We start from the raw sequence: 14,439 nt of genomic DNA, 5'->3' as shown, positions 1-14,439 counted from the left end.
TATTCTTGAACCAAAATATAACACACAGGCTGCTGCAGAAAAAAAGTTTATTTAATGTTTCACTAGCAAAGCTACAGTTATGGAAATAAGACTTTTGCTATTTTATTATTCCAATTATGTGTGAAGCCAGATAAGGACTTTTCAGAACAATCTCAGTCTTTACAATCAACTTCTGACAACAGTGAGAAACATACCAGCCATCCCAAATGTAATGCTGGGCCCCTTCTGCACTCAGATACGTGATGTCTCTCTGGGCAATACTGAGTATAATGCATTTAAAGGTAAGGTGCAATACAGAATCAGCTTCTTTATTTGGTGAGGGTTTCTTTTATGAAGAAAACTACTGGTGTGAAAAAAGGAATTAACCCCTAACTAGGGTGCTGCTCTAGCAGTTGAGTCACCTTCATAGAATTTCTTGAAGCTTGAAGTGCAAAATGAGGAACAAGAAAAGAAATCTGAGCCAACTTGATTTTTTTTCATCGGTTGAACTGGGAACAGGGGAGGAAGAAGGCAGCAATATCAGTAAATAAGCATGGAAAGTGAAATACTTAACATGTCCTAGAAGAGTTTACTATTCTTGGCACAGCTGAGGTCCTGGCAATTTTGCAAAACACTTCACTGTAGCAGCATCTTTTGATCTTCTCTAAGCGTATGTGAAAATTATAAGCTTGCAATTGTCAAAGTGCTAGAAGGGTCTAGAATGCCCAATTGTAAAGTAACTTTGAAATCTGAGTTCTTGGTCTCATCCCTTATATTTTCTCTCAAATATGATTGTACAACAGCCTTCTAACAATGGCACAGATTTTTCTAATGTAATCAAAAGGTCTTGTATAATGGTTGTGCGGAGGTTTGTTTTAGATGGCTCTGGGAGAGAAGTACACAGACATTCCTGCTGATGCTCATGGGAGCCTTGCTCAGATAAAGACCGATGGAGGACTGTCAAAAAGACAGGTTCCCCAGCATTGTAAGTAGGTGGAGTTCCCTTGGTTTCAAGAGAGTTACTCATTTACATGTGCTGAGTATCTGGTCTATAGGGTGATAATGTCTGAGCCATATAATAATGGCATTGCAGATATATGTCAGGGATATGAGAACAGGTAGCTGCTCTTAAGAGATGGCACTACTCTGATGTTGAAAATCATATGGAGAGGCAAGTTGGCATTACGCTGGGAGCTGATATTTTGGACACTGTTGTCCAGGTCCTATGGTGCTATACATGTTTTTTTGGATAGGAGCACTGGGTTCAACAAGGCATTAGTACCACAGTGACTGAGCTAATCGGCGTAGCAGGATGCCGGCGTCAGAGCTGCTGGAACGTTTTTCACCTCCCCGTGGTAGCGGAATGGGAAGGTTGTGGTGTAGCACTTGTCCCTGTTGTAGGTATAGCAGGTTTCATGTTCATTGCAGGAGGTGCTCTGCTGGGCCTGGTATATCTCACCGCCCAGCTCAATTTCCACGGGGTCACATTTTTTGCACCTGGAAGAAATAGAAAATAGAACAAGTGTTAAGAGTTGTGATGAAAAGATGCCCCTGGTAGAACCCAACTCTTCCTTGCTGATCTGCAAGTGTAGCTAGGAGAGTACTGTGGCCTTTCTAGGTTTTACATAGGAACCCCTGGCCAGATGCTTTTAGTGTTGTCAAACTGCTATTGGCAAGACAGGTCCCTAAAAGGGAGGGTTAAACACCCAATGTGTAATTTGCTGATATTTAAGACATTCAAGATGATCAGGGGTCAGAATGAAATATTTCTTGTAAATGTGAGACCTTTTTGTGTGAATTAATCATGGAGATAACAATTTATTGGCTTGCAACAGAATATGAAAGCTAGGCTCCATGGGGAAAACTTTCCTCTGTGACCCTGCCTCACTTTCTCTACCGGTCTTCAAGCACACTTTTGAGCTGCTGTGGGCAATGTTACAGGGGAGTTTAAGTCTTAGGAGATGAACTTAGTAAATAAAATTACTTACAGTTCGGTCATGCGGTAGACAAAAGTGGTTCTGAGTGGGGATAAGGGGTCCGAGATGTTCTCTCGAGCCTTCAGGGGGACTCTGCGAAGGAGGGAAGAGAATAGCTCTCATGAAAACTGCTTATTAAACAGAGGACTGCTCTGCTGTGCATGGTTCTCAACGCTCATCTTGTTCTCCAGGTTATTTCCATTCAGGCCCTTCTCCATAGAAAAGACCAGGGATGGCAGATCTTCACCCTTCCTCAAAGGCAACAACCTTCCCCAAGAGGACTGCAGCAATTTTTGAAAGTGCCACTTTCAAGGTGACAGTGCTGATAATATTTTTTTTTTTTTAGTAACAAAAAAGCTCTGACCTGGCAGATGCCTGAGACTTGCAAGACACAGAGATGTTTAATTAGTGTTCCTCCTGTTGTGAGCTCTACCAGAACTCCTGCAGCTCTGAGCTTGAACTTGGCCCATGTTTCCAAGAGACACACACACTTTTGTAAGGTTTGTGTGAGTAAAGAGGACAAAATCCAACTCTAGAACGGAGATCTGCCTTGTATGATTAACCTTCTCTGTTACTTTAGGCATTAACTAGTCTTCCCAACCTATAAAATAGCAGGCTTGCTATCCGATCGGTAAGTAAATCCAGTGTCATGGGCCCAGTTTGGTTTCAGATTAGATCAATTGCAGAAATGTTACATTCTACCTCCCCAGCCTATTTTGTAAAGTTACTACCTGATTGCTTAAAACATGGAGATTCTTTTCGTATCTGAAGGGACAAAGACCAGATTGGTTTGTGTGAGCTAGAAAAACACCATGCAAAAGGAAGTATTCCAGGATACCATAGAAAGCAGCCCACACAAAAACAAGTTCACTCAATGCCAGGACATGGGAAACATTGCAAAGAAAAGGGAACTCCTGTAACACCCCATGTCATGTTCACCATCTCCATGTAATACTTGTCTGCCACTTACAGGATGCGTATGTTTCTCTCCAGGATTTCTTCATCAGGATTTTCTTTGGAGGGGACGAACCTTGAGGTCACGGTTACACACTGACACTTGTTATTGACCAGCACGTACTCCTTGTCCTCAGAGTCCTGTGGATAACCTGCAAGCACAGGATATGCAATCCCAGGGTCAAGAAGAAAAACTGTGGAACCTGCTCTAGCAGCAAGCCAAGTGATGAGAATGCCAGAAATGCACTGCTGTGGCATCTGGATTGATTAAAGTCCAGGTTGCAACAGGTACTAATGAGCCTCTTGGCAAAGACTAATTCGGCTGTCTTCCCTGCTCAGGCTACAGGATGCATCTGTAAGTGGATGTGGTGGGACTGGGAAGGAGAAAATGAAAGCCTGGACACAGTGTGGCTGGTGAGAGGCAAGCATGCAGGGGTGGCTCATGAAATGGGAAGAAGGTCCCTTTGCAAGCCTCAAGCTATACCTAGCAGCTGAAGTGCTGCTTTTACCCTAACAGGGGAGGTTACCCAGTTGCTCTGTCATCTACCAGGACTATTCTAGCAGCCCAAACCTAGTTTTCATCTGGCCTCTAAATAAACATTTCGGACCTGGCAGATATATCAGTTTTCCCTGAATGGTATGTTGTCCTTCAGGTCCCTGAGGGAACAGATGCCAAAAAGCACTACAGGACCCATCAAGAAGGTAGCCTGCTGACCTGGCAGTGACAGGCAAGTGGTCCTTAAGATGCTTGCTGTCTGCAGGGAAAACTCCAGTCCTGATTTTCTTACTCAAATAGAGAACAACCAGCTTGAGCATGTCTCCTGCACTTTTAGCATGCTATTCAATAGGAAACTCAGGGTCAAAACAGGGTAGAACATCCCATCTGTCACCCAGAGGCTTTTTGAATGTTCGCGGTGGCACGCAATGTCTTCTTACTGTGCAAGTAAATGGATTTGAAATAGCCTGTTCTTTGTGAGTTGGTTTTCCCCAACCTAGAGCCTCTGGTTTCTTCACCCATAACAATCCAGCCCTGCTTTTATATGCACACACAGTCATACCATTCATAAGTGGTTGCTTTTACATCCCTCTGTATTTCTAAATGCTGCTAAAATCCATTCACGGTTGTCACTTTGCAGCATCACTCTTTCTACAGCACCTTCAGCCTGATTAGAAGTACCAAAACCAGTGATTTTTTTTTGTAAGATGGATGGTTTGTTGGTCTCAGATGGACCTCAGTTCTGGGAACTTGCCTACCTTGCTTGTCCTTTGGTTTAACCATGGAAAGAAAGAAGAAACAGACTGACAACCTCTGTGTTTTCATGTCTATGGAGGATTTCAGAGTCACTGTGACTTAAAGCTTTGGTCCTAAGAACTGGATCGGAGTTACCAAAGCACAGATCAGTAAGGAAGCAGACACATGCGTTGCATCAGCTCTTGTCTGTTTTCTTCTCAATCTCCTTGCCCAAAGCTGCTGGGTTTTATGAACAACAGACCCTGTTGCTAGAGGGTGAAAAGGATAGTGCTCAAAGCCTGGGGGAGTAACAGCAAAGCTGGGATCCGGTAGCAGCACATGGACTTGGAGCTAGACTAAGTTTTCTGATTGTTAGCCACTATTGGCAGGAGCTTAACTGTGCCATGAAGCTGTCTGCAAGTCCAAACAAGGCCAGGGGTCCTCTGCAGGACTGACTGGCAGAGCCCCTGGGTATCTAGTCCATAGAATGTAATGCAAAGAGCATTACAGGTTTTCTACCTAAGGCTTCTTAGAGTTTCCTTTCTGCCCCTACAATATGTTGATCTCATCTGCTTCCATTCCACTGGGTTATTTTCTGAGATCCTCACAGGTCCCATAACTGTGAAAAAGGCAAAAAACTGTATAAAATGATGCCTGAGAGTGATCCTACAATTCACCTGCTGGTTACAAAAGCAGTTTCTGTGACAATTGGCAGCAGAATATCTTCTGAAGAAGATTAACTGTGGAATTTCTCAATCAGGAAGGAAATTACTTTGTTCCCTTGCTTTGGGCAGTGGAGCAAGACACTACAGACATGTAGATGTTGCCCTTGATACTGCTCTCATGGTTTTCTTTACCCCTCTACAGCATGTCCCACTCTAGTATGTGCCCGTTGAACCTTTTAGAGCAAGGACTGGATTTTAGCATTTCTCTGTATAGCACCCAGCACAACTGGCCAGCTGTACAAACGCCACTGCAAAATGTGCACCTAGAGTGTAAGTCCAGTCATACTGCTGACTGCAGCGTGCCCCATCATGGCAGAAATACATAATCATATTGGACATACAGAGATGGTGGTTATGTGGGTTATAATGGCGCATGTCTCTCTGTACCCCTTTTTCTAATCTCTGTTGTTCTACATGCTTCCTCTCTGCCAACTCATCACTCAACATGAATGCTTCTCTCTTAAACTTACTACAAAAGCCTCTTGATTTTTTGCCTCCTTGAGTCTTGGACTGTCTTCCGTCTTATATAAAGGCTCTAGCTTCTTGTCCTTCACATAGACCTTCCTCTGCTGTCTGTCACTGTATTCTGTGTGAAGTTGCATGCAGTTCTTTTGAAGCCCTTAATCCAAAGCCAATATTCAAGTCAGATCCTATTGGTTTTGGGAGTTGTCCCAAAATGTTTGGGAGCAGGCTTTAGTTCATCTTCTAAAATTAACATACTTCTATGAATATGCAGGGGTTTTTGACTGTCCTCTAAAAATGTTGTCCTGATTTAATTTGTTCTGTAATACTCTTGACTTCAGTAACCATAAAAGCTACAGGTACTCCAGATGCTTTTTTTTAAAGCAAAATTACAAAGCTGCAAAAAAGATAGTTTTATCAGCAATACTTCCATGTATCACCCAGTGAAGTCCCTTTGGGGAGAAGGTAGTTATATAAAAAATTTCCTAATGCCCTTCTAAATGTCTGCCTGCTGGATTTTCTGGTGCATGATTTACTGCAAGATGGTGTTCTCTTCCTCAGGTACATCTTTTTTGACAAAATTTCTCATCTTCCAATATTGGGTTGTCCTGTAATACACTGTGAAGCCCAAGAGAATCCAGCTGCAGCATAGTGAAGAAGCAAATGTATTCCAAAAAATCTGCAGGTCCAAGTGGCTACTTTATTGAAGTAGGAAGAAGCTCAAAGAGCCCCAAAATACATTAATTTCAGCATAAGTAGTACAAATAGCATTCCTGTAGCTGCATGTAACTCTAATTCGACTTCCCCTCTAAGCTGCTAATGTGTGTGTGTATAAAGTCATTCATATGAACAGAGGAAAACCAGACTGGGCTCTCTATTGAACCAACACAGTATTTTTCAACACTTTCTGCCTTTTCAGCTAACAGATTATCCAGCTGGTCACTTTTCAAAGGAAGCACTTTGCAAGGCCCTGCCTGGGTAGGCCATAAGATGCCCTTTCCCCAAAACTGGAGGAAATGCAGGGATGCTGTTGTCCATGCTGTTGGGACAGTTATCCTTAAGCACCGATTTAATCCTGTGGACCAGATCCACCAGGTGAATGAGGATCTCTTCCAGAGATCAGGCATTAGTACAGTCAGCATCGTTCACCTGTGAACCACACCAAGGAGTGTGCTGGGATGACAGTCTGATCTCAGTCTAAATCAAAAGTCTCCAAGAAATTCAGTGGAGTTACACAATAAACTACAGCTGAATGAGAAATAAGTTGGCCGTGGCCAAGAGACAGGACTATCAGGAAGATTTTATAAGCCTTTAAATCTAGCAGGTAAGAGTCTGCAAGCTTCCTAGCACTGCAGAAAAGCAAGCAGGCATGTCTGTGGTTTGTTGCTTCAGAAACCCAATAAAAAATGGTTAATCATAAAGCCTTAAATTTGCAGCTAGTCATCACTTTTTTTACTTTCAAGGCAGCAATTAAAAACACACAGCTCTGTGGTGAAGACAGACCCCGAAGTGTCCAAGCACCACTGAAGCATGAATCCTGGAGCAGGCTTTGAGGTTTGATTTTTGACTGTTAGAATTATTAATTACCAATTAGACAAAACCCGTCCCTGATATCTTAAGCACAGTTTTCCATGCCTTTCATTTCTAACTTACCTGCCACGAGGATGAATGCCAAGGAGATGGCCAAGGCCACGCACGGCAACAAAGAGCTCTTCATCTTGCCCTCCCTTCTTTTGAAGAATGCAGGTGGAGAGCCTGTGTCTGCCTATAAGGGCGTGTGCAAATGATACAGCTACTTGTTTCCTAAAATAAACAGCCCAGCCAGCTCGAATTGACACTGTGGAAAATGTGGCTGGGGACTGAAACCAGGCATGTTTAATGCACAGAGACCTCTGTCTTTCAAAGGTGAAGGGGGGCAGGGGCTTGCGCTGTTACTGTGCTTTTTTGTTCTGTTTGTCACCAAACAAGCAGTGAAGCTGCTGAGTGCAAGGGAGTGCAAAACCACCCTGGTACTTAGGGGACGTCTTGCCATTGGGGCCAGTGGCACTCTCCCACCTGGGGATGAGGAGTGTAAGGGAAGAAAGTGTCCAGGCAGCCCTGGGGGCCAAAGCTCTGCCTCCCAGTTTTGAGAAACCAGACTTAAAGATCGCTTGACTCATATTATAAAAACACTCCAGGCTTCAAGATGAGAATCCTGTTTGCACCAGGTTCTGTGCAAACCTACATTAAGGGTTCGACCTGCCCCCAGAAATCTTGCAGTCAAAGCAGACAAGATGAGAGATGGGAGGGGTAAAAAAAGGTGAAGCAACAGTGAGTCTGTGGCAAAGCTGAGCTCTTTCTCCAGATCTGCCCACTGCGTTGAGGAGTTTCTTTCCTTAGGAATGGCAAAGGCACCCAATGGGATTAGTGGTGTATGAAAGGTTCCAAGCCAGGTCCCAGGCAAACTCTTTGAGGTACTGGGCGAGCAGACTTTTCCTGATGGAGGGGGGAGTACTGGAGAGAGGACCTGGGATTTTTTTGGTCCCAGGTTTGGAATCACTTGTGTAACTTTGAAAAACAAACACTGCAGTGCAACCTGCGATGACCAGAGCCATCTCTGTAGCATTTGTATGTGTCTTGCACAGAAAAGGCCACGTTTTAGGGGAAACCCAGTCTTTGCAAGGGTCTCCAAGTCCCTACAGCAGAGGACAGAAAGGGAGGCAGAGCAAAGTGCGATGCTGACAGGCCCATTCTTAGCCAGGGTTATCGCATCAGTGTTTCCTGAATTTCTGCCACCTGCAACGTATGTTTCCATCAACTAACATCAGCGGCACATGGTAAATCTCCCTGTGTTCTCCAGCTTTTCCTTACGCAGCAGAGCAGCAGCCCTGTGACCAGGTACAGGCTTTTCACACAGCCTGGGCCACCCTTGGCTCACCCAGAGCGGCTTGCTCTTGCCAGGCTCTTGAGAGCCTGAAGTCATCAGGCAATGCTGCCAGGCATGCCAGTTCCTGGAAAGGCAGCCAGTCTTCCCTTTCTTCAGTCCTTGCTGGCTGGGTCCCTAACCCTAGAGCTGTTTAAAGACCCCACAATCCCTGCCCTGAGCTGCTTCTCTGAGCACAAACATCTGGCAGTTGCATGATGCAATACGCTTCTGCATTGCATCAGCAGCGCTCACACGTGAGGTTTCCCCTGGGAGGTGGTAGAGGATGATGGGTGCAAGCCCAGCTCCTAGCAGGGCATCGGGTTATGCCATAATTCTTCTTTACAAACCTTGTTTTCTCACTAGGGCTCCATCTTTAGGAAGGCAAATTTGGGGTTTGTTTCCTTGTCCCCTTCCCAGAAAGTACTGCCAACGGAGTTTTACATGGAGCTCTCTTCCAAAGCAGCAGCGAGATGTTCCCTTGTGCCCCATCTTTTGCAGAAGGTTGAAAATAAACCTAACCACAGGGTGGTAGGAGTATCTCTCTAAAGCACTATGTGTTTCAGTTACCTTTTTCATAACAGAAGAGGAGTTTTTTTAGAAACATTCAAGAAGAGAGGGTGCAGGCAGCAGCACAAAGCACATGCAACAGAGGCTGGTTCTAGTCTGTTGTGCCAAACTGCGCTGATAAAAATACAGCACTGGTGAAATCCAAGCAGAGGCATCCAAGAGTATTTTCAAACCCAAAGGGAGAGACTGAACAGAATTATATTTTCTGTGTGATTCTGTTGATTTCGGTGGTTTTCCCTGGCTGCCGGTGCTCAGCATATCTGAATTTCGGTTGCTAAATCTACCTGTCTGCATACAGTCCCTTTGATCTGTATGTGGTGGCACAAGAGCTATTTTTAGTCCCATTCAGCCACCTGCATGTCTCTCAGGATTTCTATCTCGATTGCAAGCTCTTTAGAGGAAGATTTGTTTTATGGAGTGTTACTTTTATGGACTATCCCTTTTTTACTGTGTGAGATTTTGAGTTACCAGAATATTACCTGGGGAAGCAGGCATTCAAGAGCTGTGGAAGTTCAGCCAGGGGTTGGCAAACCATCGCCCCAGGCTTAAATTCTGGGCTGAGTGGGGACTAGACTCCCAACCTCACTGTGAGGCAGAGGCTAGTGAAGGAATAATTAAGAATTTTAAAAGAAATGGGAACCAGCCTAGTAGTTTTGGTCTCCTTTCACTTTTCCCGTGCCTCCAGTTGGCCTTGAATGTGCTGAATTTAGGATTTTCTAGGTCAGAAGCTGGGCAGGTGCCTGAATGAAGTAAGGCAAAATAGTTGTGTCTTTGTGTGTCCTTGCTATGCTGGGTGAGGGGTGGAGAGGAGGACAGCTGTACCAGGGCACAGGGCATCTCCAGATAACACACCAGCCACTAGCAGTCTGTCCTACAGCTTCCAGTTCTCCTCATTTCTCACTCAGAAGCAAAGAAAATGGTGGATTAAACCAGACCTGCAGCGGTCACCAATTATTGTATTGGTCACGGTGATTCCAGTGCTGCTTACAGAAAACCAGTGTGGTTTGACTTGAGCAGTTGTTGATAACTGGATGAACTAACTCACATCGGAGGTCATCTCCAGCTTCACCAGCAGTGCATGATGTTTTCCACAAGTCCTGGAGAAGGTTCAAATGTCTATAGATGCTACTCCTTTCCTGGTCTTAGAAATTAACCTTAGATTGAGAGACAACATGGCAATTCCGTTTAATCCATGAGAGTCCAAGTGGAAGTTGGTCTGTTGTTAAAGCTCTGAAAGGGCAAGCTGTAAAAAAATGAGGACACCACATCATGAGGGGCAGTTAGGTGGAAACCATCAGGGTCAGGGACACATTGAAGGCCCGGGTTTCTGTAAGTCACACTTGTAAAAGCGATCTGGCATTTTAATCATGCAGAAATTGGCTCTGGATGGACTTCACACAAAACGGTAGGAGTAAAGCAGCAGGATTATGAAGCCTGAACAGCAGAGATGGCTGTATTTTAGTGGCCAGCTAGTATAAGAGAGAGAATTTCCACCAAGGTGTGGCTAACAAATTAAATGAATGCCATGTCTCACTTACCAAAACCAAGTTACTCTTGTTGCTCTTTCTTACACAGACCTGTATCCAGGGGAGGTGATACCTGAACATTGGGACAGATTTGGAAAAGGTGTTTTAGTCTGAGGCAAAACATATCTTTGGTGCAACAGCATATATGGAAAATTTTGACCCTGAGGTGACTGTGTGAGCACGTCATCAAAAAGGCTCATAAGTGAGACTTGCCTGCCATCAGATCTACCAGAATCCAAATGAATCACCAAAAAGTGAGTAAAGTCCTGCACCCCTGCTCTGTTTCAGTTAACTTCAATATTTGCTTGACATGTCTTTTTCCACAAGAAGGTGGACAGAAACATTTATAAATAAAACTGCACCTGTTCTGCGGTGAGAAAAAAGCACCTGCACTTGTTCTACACAAAGCTCCTCTTACTGGGACGTGGGGCTGCCTAATTTATCAGGCTCTGGGTTTCTGAGCTTAGACTGTAGTAATTACATTGCCTCCCTCAGCTCTTGTGGCATGGCCGGCTGCACTTCTTAAAACCAGACCGCTTTCATGTGGCTCAGCACTACTGCGATTTTCCCCCTGGTGAGGTGGGAGGTTGGGCTGGGCACCCTGTAACGGACGACAGACACAAACAATCAAAAATAAGGGATATGAATGCAAATGTGACTGAACAGTTTGCCTTAACCCCCCCCCCCCCCCGAGGAAGGCTCCCCAGCTGCCGATCATCAGAATTGCTCCTTTACTAACACCTCGGACACGTCCTTTGGCATGAAAGGGCCGATCCAAGGAGCACAGCGGATCCGCAGCCTCTTGGAACGGGCCCGGCTCCTGCCGGGAGGTGCCTGTATCCCCGTAAAGATGCAATGTGGTGAGGGGAAGGACGCGGGAGGGTTAACGTCTGCACTTCTGATGGGTCCAGGGAGGTTTTCAAACACTTCTCTGAAAGTTTGATCTGACTGTGGCGAACTGAGTAACTAGAAGTTTCGGTTAACAAGAGGACAGATGTCAGGTGCTTTTTAAATTTTTTTTTTCCTGGTTGTAAGATTACTATACAGACAGCAGTTTTATGTGTCTGTGCTGTTAGGTGGGGGGAAAAAAAAAATAGGAGGAGGAAAAAAGGCGCGCTTCTTTTCACGTGGCATTATTCCTTGACAGTATCTCCCACGAACGAAAAGAAAAAAAAAATCCTTGCTTAGCAGCTGCCGCCATCACGCCGCTCCGAACGGGTCTGCACAAGCATAACTGAGCAAACTCAGTTATGCTCCGGAGCTGGGAAAATTTAAACAAGAAGCGTGACTGCCGGGGATCAAATCTGCCCCGGCAGGTACCTGGGGGGCTGGCTGTGTGTTCCTCCGGGCCCGGAGGGAGGCGGAAGCGGAAGCGGAAACGGAAGGAGCGCTCAGCCGGAAGCGGAAGCTCGGCGGGAAAGGAGGCGCGGAGCCATGAGGACCCGGCGCGGCACAGTCCTGCGGCCGCCGCCCCAGCCCGCCGCCGAGGAGGAGGAGGAGGAGGATGGCGGGGACAAGGTACCCGGTGGCCGGGCGGGCCCGGAGGATCTGCTGGATGAGGTGGAGGAGTTCCATGAGGCGCAGTTCCAGGCGGTGATGGCGGCCCTGGAGAGCGGGGAGGAGGCTGGGCAGAGCGAGGAGGAGGAGGAAGAGGAGGAAGTGCTGGGGCTGCACCTGCCCGAGGATGATAGCGAGGAGGATGGACACGGTGAGGAAGAGGAGGAGGAGGAGGAGGAGGTACGGGAGCTGGATACTTATCTGGAGCACAGTGCAGAAGAGGATGGAGGTGAAGAGGGGGATGGAGAAGGTGAGGGGAATGGAGAAGGTGAGGAGGATGGAGGAGAGGAAGAGGAGGAGGAAAATGAGGTTGAAGATGAGGATGGGGACCTGTCCATGGAAAGCGACCTGGAGGAGCGCCGTCAGGACACCAAGCTCCCCCACGAGCTCTCCTGGGGCCAACGCAAGCAGCTCTACTATGACACAGACTATGGGAGCGATGCCCCGGCCAAGGGCAAGCGTAGCCAGCAAGAAGCTGATGCTGAGGAGGAGGAAGAGGAGCAGGAGGCTCAAGTCATCCAGAGGCGGTTGGTGCAGGACTTAGGGGAAGGTGATTACGGGCTGGATATGATCCAGGACTATCTGGCTGAGCAGCACAAAACCCTCGCTAGCAATCAGCAGAAGATCGACAAGGATTTGCAGGCCCTCTCCAAGAAGGAGCAGCTGAAGCTACTGAGGCAGGAGTCCCCTGAGCTCTTGCAGCTGATGGAGGACTTTGAAGTCAAGCTCATGGAGCTCAAGGATGAGCTGCAACCACTGCTGCAAATGGTCAGAAACGGCACTATCCCGCAAGGGAAGGGCAGTCGCTACTTGCAGACCAAGTATCATCTCTACTTGAGTTACTGTGCCAATATCAGTTTCTATTTGGTTTTGAAGTCAAAGAGGATGCCGGTTCATAATCACCCCATTATCGAACGGCTGGTTGCTTACAGAAATATAATCAATGACCTAGCTGTTATAGATCAAAAGCTATCCTCGCAAGTTCGTGTGCTGTTGAAAAACTACTATGATAAGAAGGAAGATAATTTACGGAAGGAGAAGAAGTTTGCGGCGTTTCTCCCACCGGATGTTAAGAAAAACAAATCAAAATGTGCTCCTGTGCTCGCTAATATCCAGGCTACTGCTGGTGAACCATCAGATGAGTCAGACCTGGATGAAGAGGCTGCCCTAAAATACTACAAGATGATGGAGGAGAAGCTGAAACTCAAGAGGAAGAGAACTGAAGATGAGGATGCACTTGGGGAGGAAGCCTTGGTGGAAGGAGAGGATCCAAATAAAAAGAGAGGTGTGACCTATCAGATGATCAAGAATAAAGGCCTCACGCCCAGAAGGAAGAAGATCTATCGCAACCCCAGGGTCAAGCATCGGGAGAAGTTTCGGCGAGCCAAGATTCGCCGCAAGGGCCAGGTCCGGGAAGTCCGGAGAGAATTGCACAGATACGCCGGGGAACTGTCCGGCATTCGTGCGGGAGTTAAGAAAAGCAGAAAGCTTCAATGATAATTATTTTTCTCTATTTCTGAGAGCTGCAAGTAGCACCAGAGAATCCAATAAAAATTTTATAAAGGTTATTGTGTTTTTTTTTCTGAAAACTGGGGATGAGGTGATACTGTTTGGGTTGGTGTTTTTGGTTTTTTTTTTTTTTTTTTTTCAGAGGATGCCTTCCAGAATGTGCCACCTCTAGAAGTAGCACATGGCCCTTTCCTCAGCCAGCTTGTGTCTTAAGGTGTTTTTTGAGATGCTGTTGTCTTTCCATACTGTAAATACTGGCTTTGAGAGGCTGCAAGGGATGTGTTGTGGGATGGGGCGACCTCCCGAGGGCAGGTTGACAGTGAGGTTTGTACAGCTGCCACTGCCTTCTCCTTTTCACTGTCTTGATCTGGTACATCCTTTTTCTGTGTTGAGCTGCAGAATGAGGTACATGTGGTTATGGTACTTGTTCTAATTAACTCCTTTTGCTCATACATTTAAGAACTACTTTGAGGCTCTCTTAAATCTTTTTAATTTTGTAACCAAGCAGAAAGCTATTACTTAAATCCCATGTGGCCTGAGATCCCATTTCCCCCTCCTTCTGAACTTGGTGAGAAGCAAATCAAGGGCTTTTCTGGATTTCATAGCTATTTATCTGTCATAAATATATTAACCTCATCTATGATAAATATGTTAACTGTTTTGTGCTGTTACAGGTCTAATGTAGCACTGATAAAGGACAAATGGGTAAGATGTAACATTCTCTTCAGTTTGAAGGTAAACTTTCAAAATGTTTCCATTATTTGTGAGGCTTCTGGTGGGAAAAGGCATTTAACCCCACACTGAAGTTCTTGCTGAGAGCTGGCTGTGAGCGGCCAGTTCCAGTTCAGGCTGTAAAGGAGGAATGACTAATTAATTTTTCTTACAAGTTTAACAAATGCTGTCTCAGGTAAGACCTCCACTTGTGTCTGGGACAGGTTTCAGGGAGCCCATGCCATGCTTTGTGTACCTGCAAGGTGCTGCTGTCAGCTTCCCCTGTGAAATCACTTAAGGGGAATAATTGTCTTGTCAATAAATGCTGCTTCACATT

The 14,439-nt window shown here is 45.8% G+C and overlaps 2 protein-coding genes across 2 annotated transcripts; one reads left to right on the top strand and one right to left on the bottom strand.

The window, feature by feature from the left end:
* Positions 1-30: 30 nt before the first annotated feature.
* On the bottom strand, positions 31-7,150 carry JCHAIN (joining chain of multimeric IgA and IgM). The gene is made up of 4 exons (XM_032985542.2): positions 6,981-7,150; positions 2,926-3,061; positions 1,968-2,048; positions 31-1,476 (listed from the first exon to the last, which is right to left on the bottom strand). The coding sequence occupies exons 1-4, from the start codon at positions 7,042-7,044 to the stop codon at positions 1,275-1,277; spliced, it is 483 nt and encodes a 160-aa protein (XP_032841433.1). The 5' UTR covers positions 7,045-7,150; the 3' UTR covers positions 31-1,274.
* A 4,556-nt stretch (positions 7,151-11,706) lies between these two features.
* UTP3 (UTP3 small subunit processome component) lies at positions 11,707-13,450 on the top strand. The gene has a single exon (XM_032985573.2). The coding sequence runs from the start codon at positions 11,760-11,762 to the stop codon at positions 13,377-13,379; it is 1,620 nt and encodes a 539-aa protein (XP_032841464.2). The 5' UTR covers positions 11,707-11,759; the 3' UTR covers positions 13,380-13,450.
* Positions 13,451-14,439: the final 989 nt, after the last annotated feature.

The sequence above is a fragment of the Tyto alba genome, unplaced genomic scaffold (assembly GCF_018691265.1).
Source record: "Tyto alba isolate M040663 unplaced genomic scaffold, T.alba_DEE_v4.0 Super-Scaffold_23, whole genome shotgun sequence".
NCBI classification, from domain to species: Eukaryota; Metazoa; Chordata; class Aves; order Strigiformes; family Tytonidae; genus Tyto; species Tyto alba.
The sequence above is the reverse complement of the archived record's forward strand: the minus strand, read 5'-3'. Positions and strand labels throughout refer to the sequence as shown.

Coding starts and splice junctions, on each gene's coding strand:
- UTP3 (XM_032985573.2), top strand. CDS start 11,760: ATGAGGACCCGGCGCGGCACAGTCCTGCGGCCGCCGCCCCAGCCCGCC.
- JCHAIN (XM_032985542.2), bottom strand. CDS start 7,044: ATGAAGAGCTCTTTGTTGCCGTGCGTGGCCTTGGCCATCTCCTTGGCA. Junction 3,062..6,980: donor GGCATTCATCCTCGTGGCAG/GTAAGTTAGAAA, acceptor CTGTGCTTGCAG/GTTATCCACAGGACTCTGAG. Junction 1,477..1,967: donor GTCTACCGCATGACCGAACT/GTAAGTAATTTT, acceptor TATTTCTTCCAG/GTGCAAAAAATGTGACCCCG.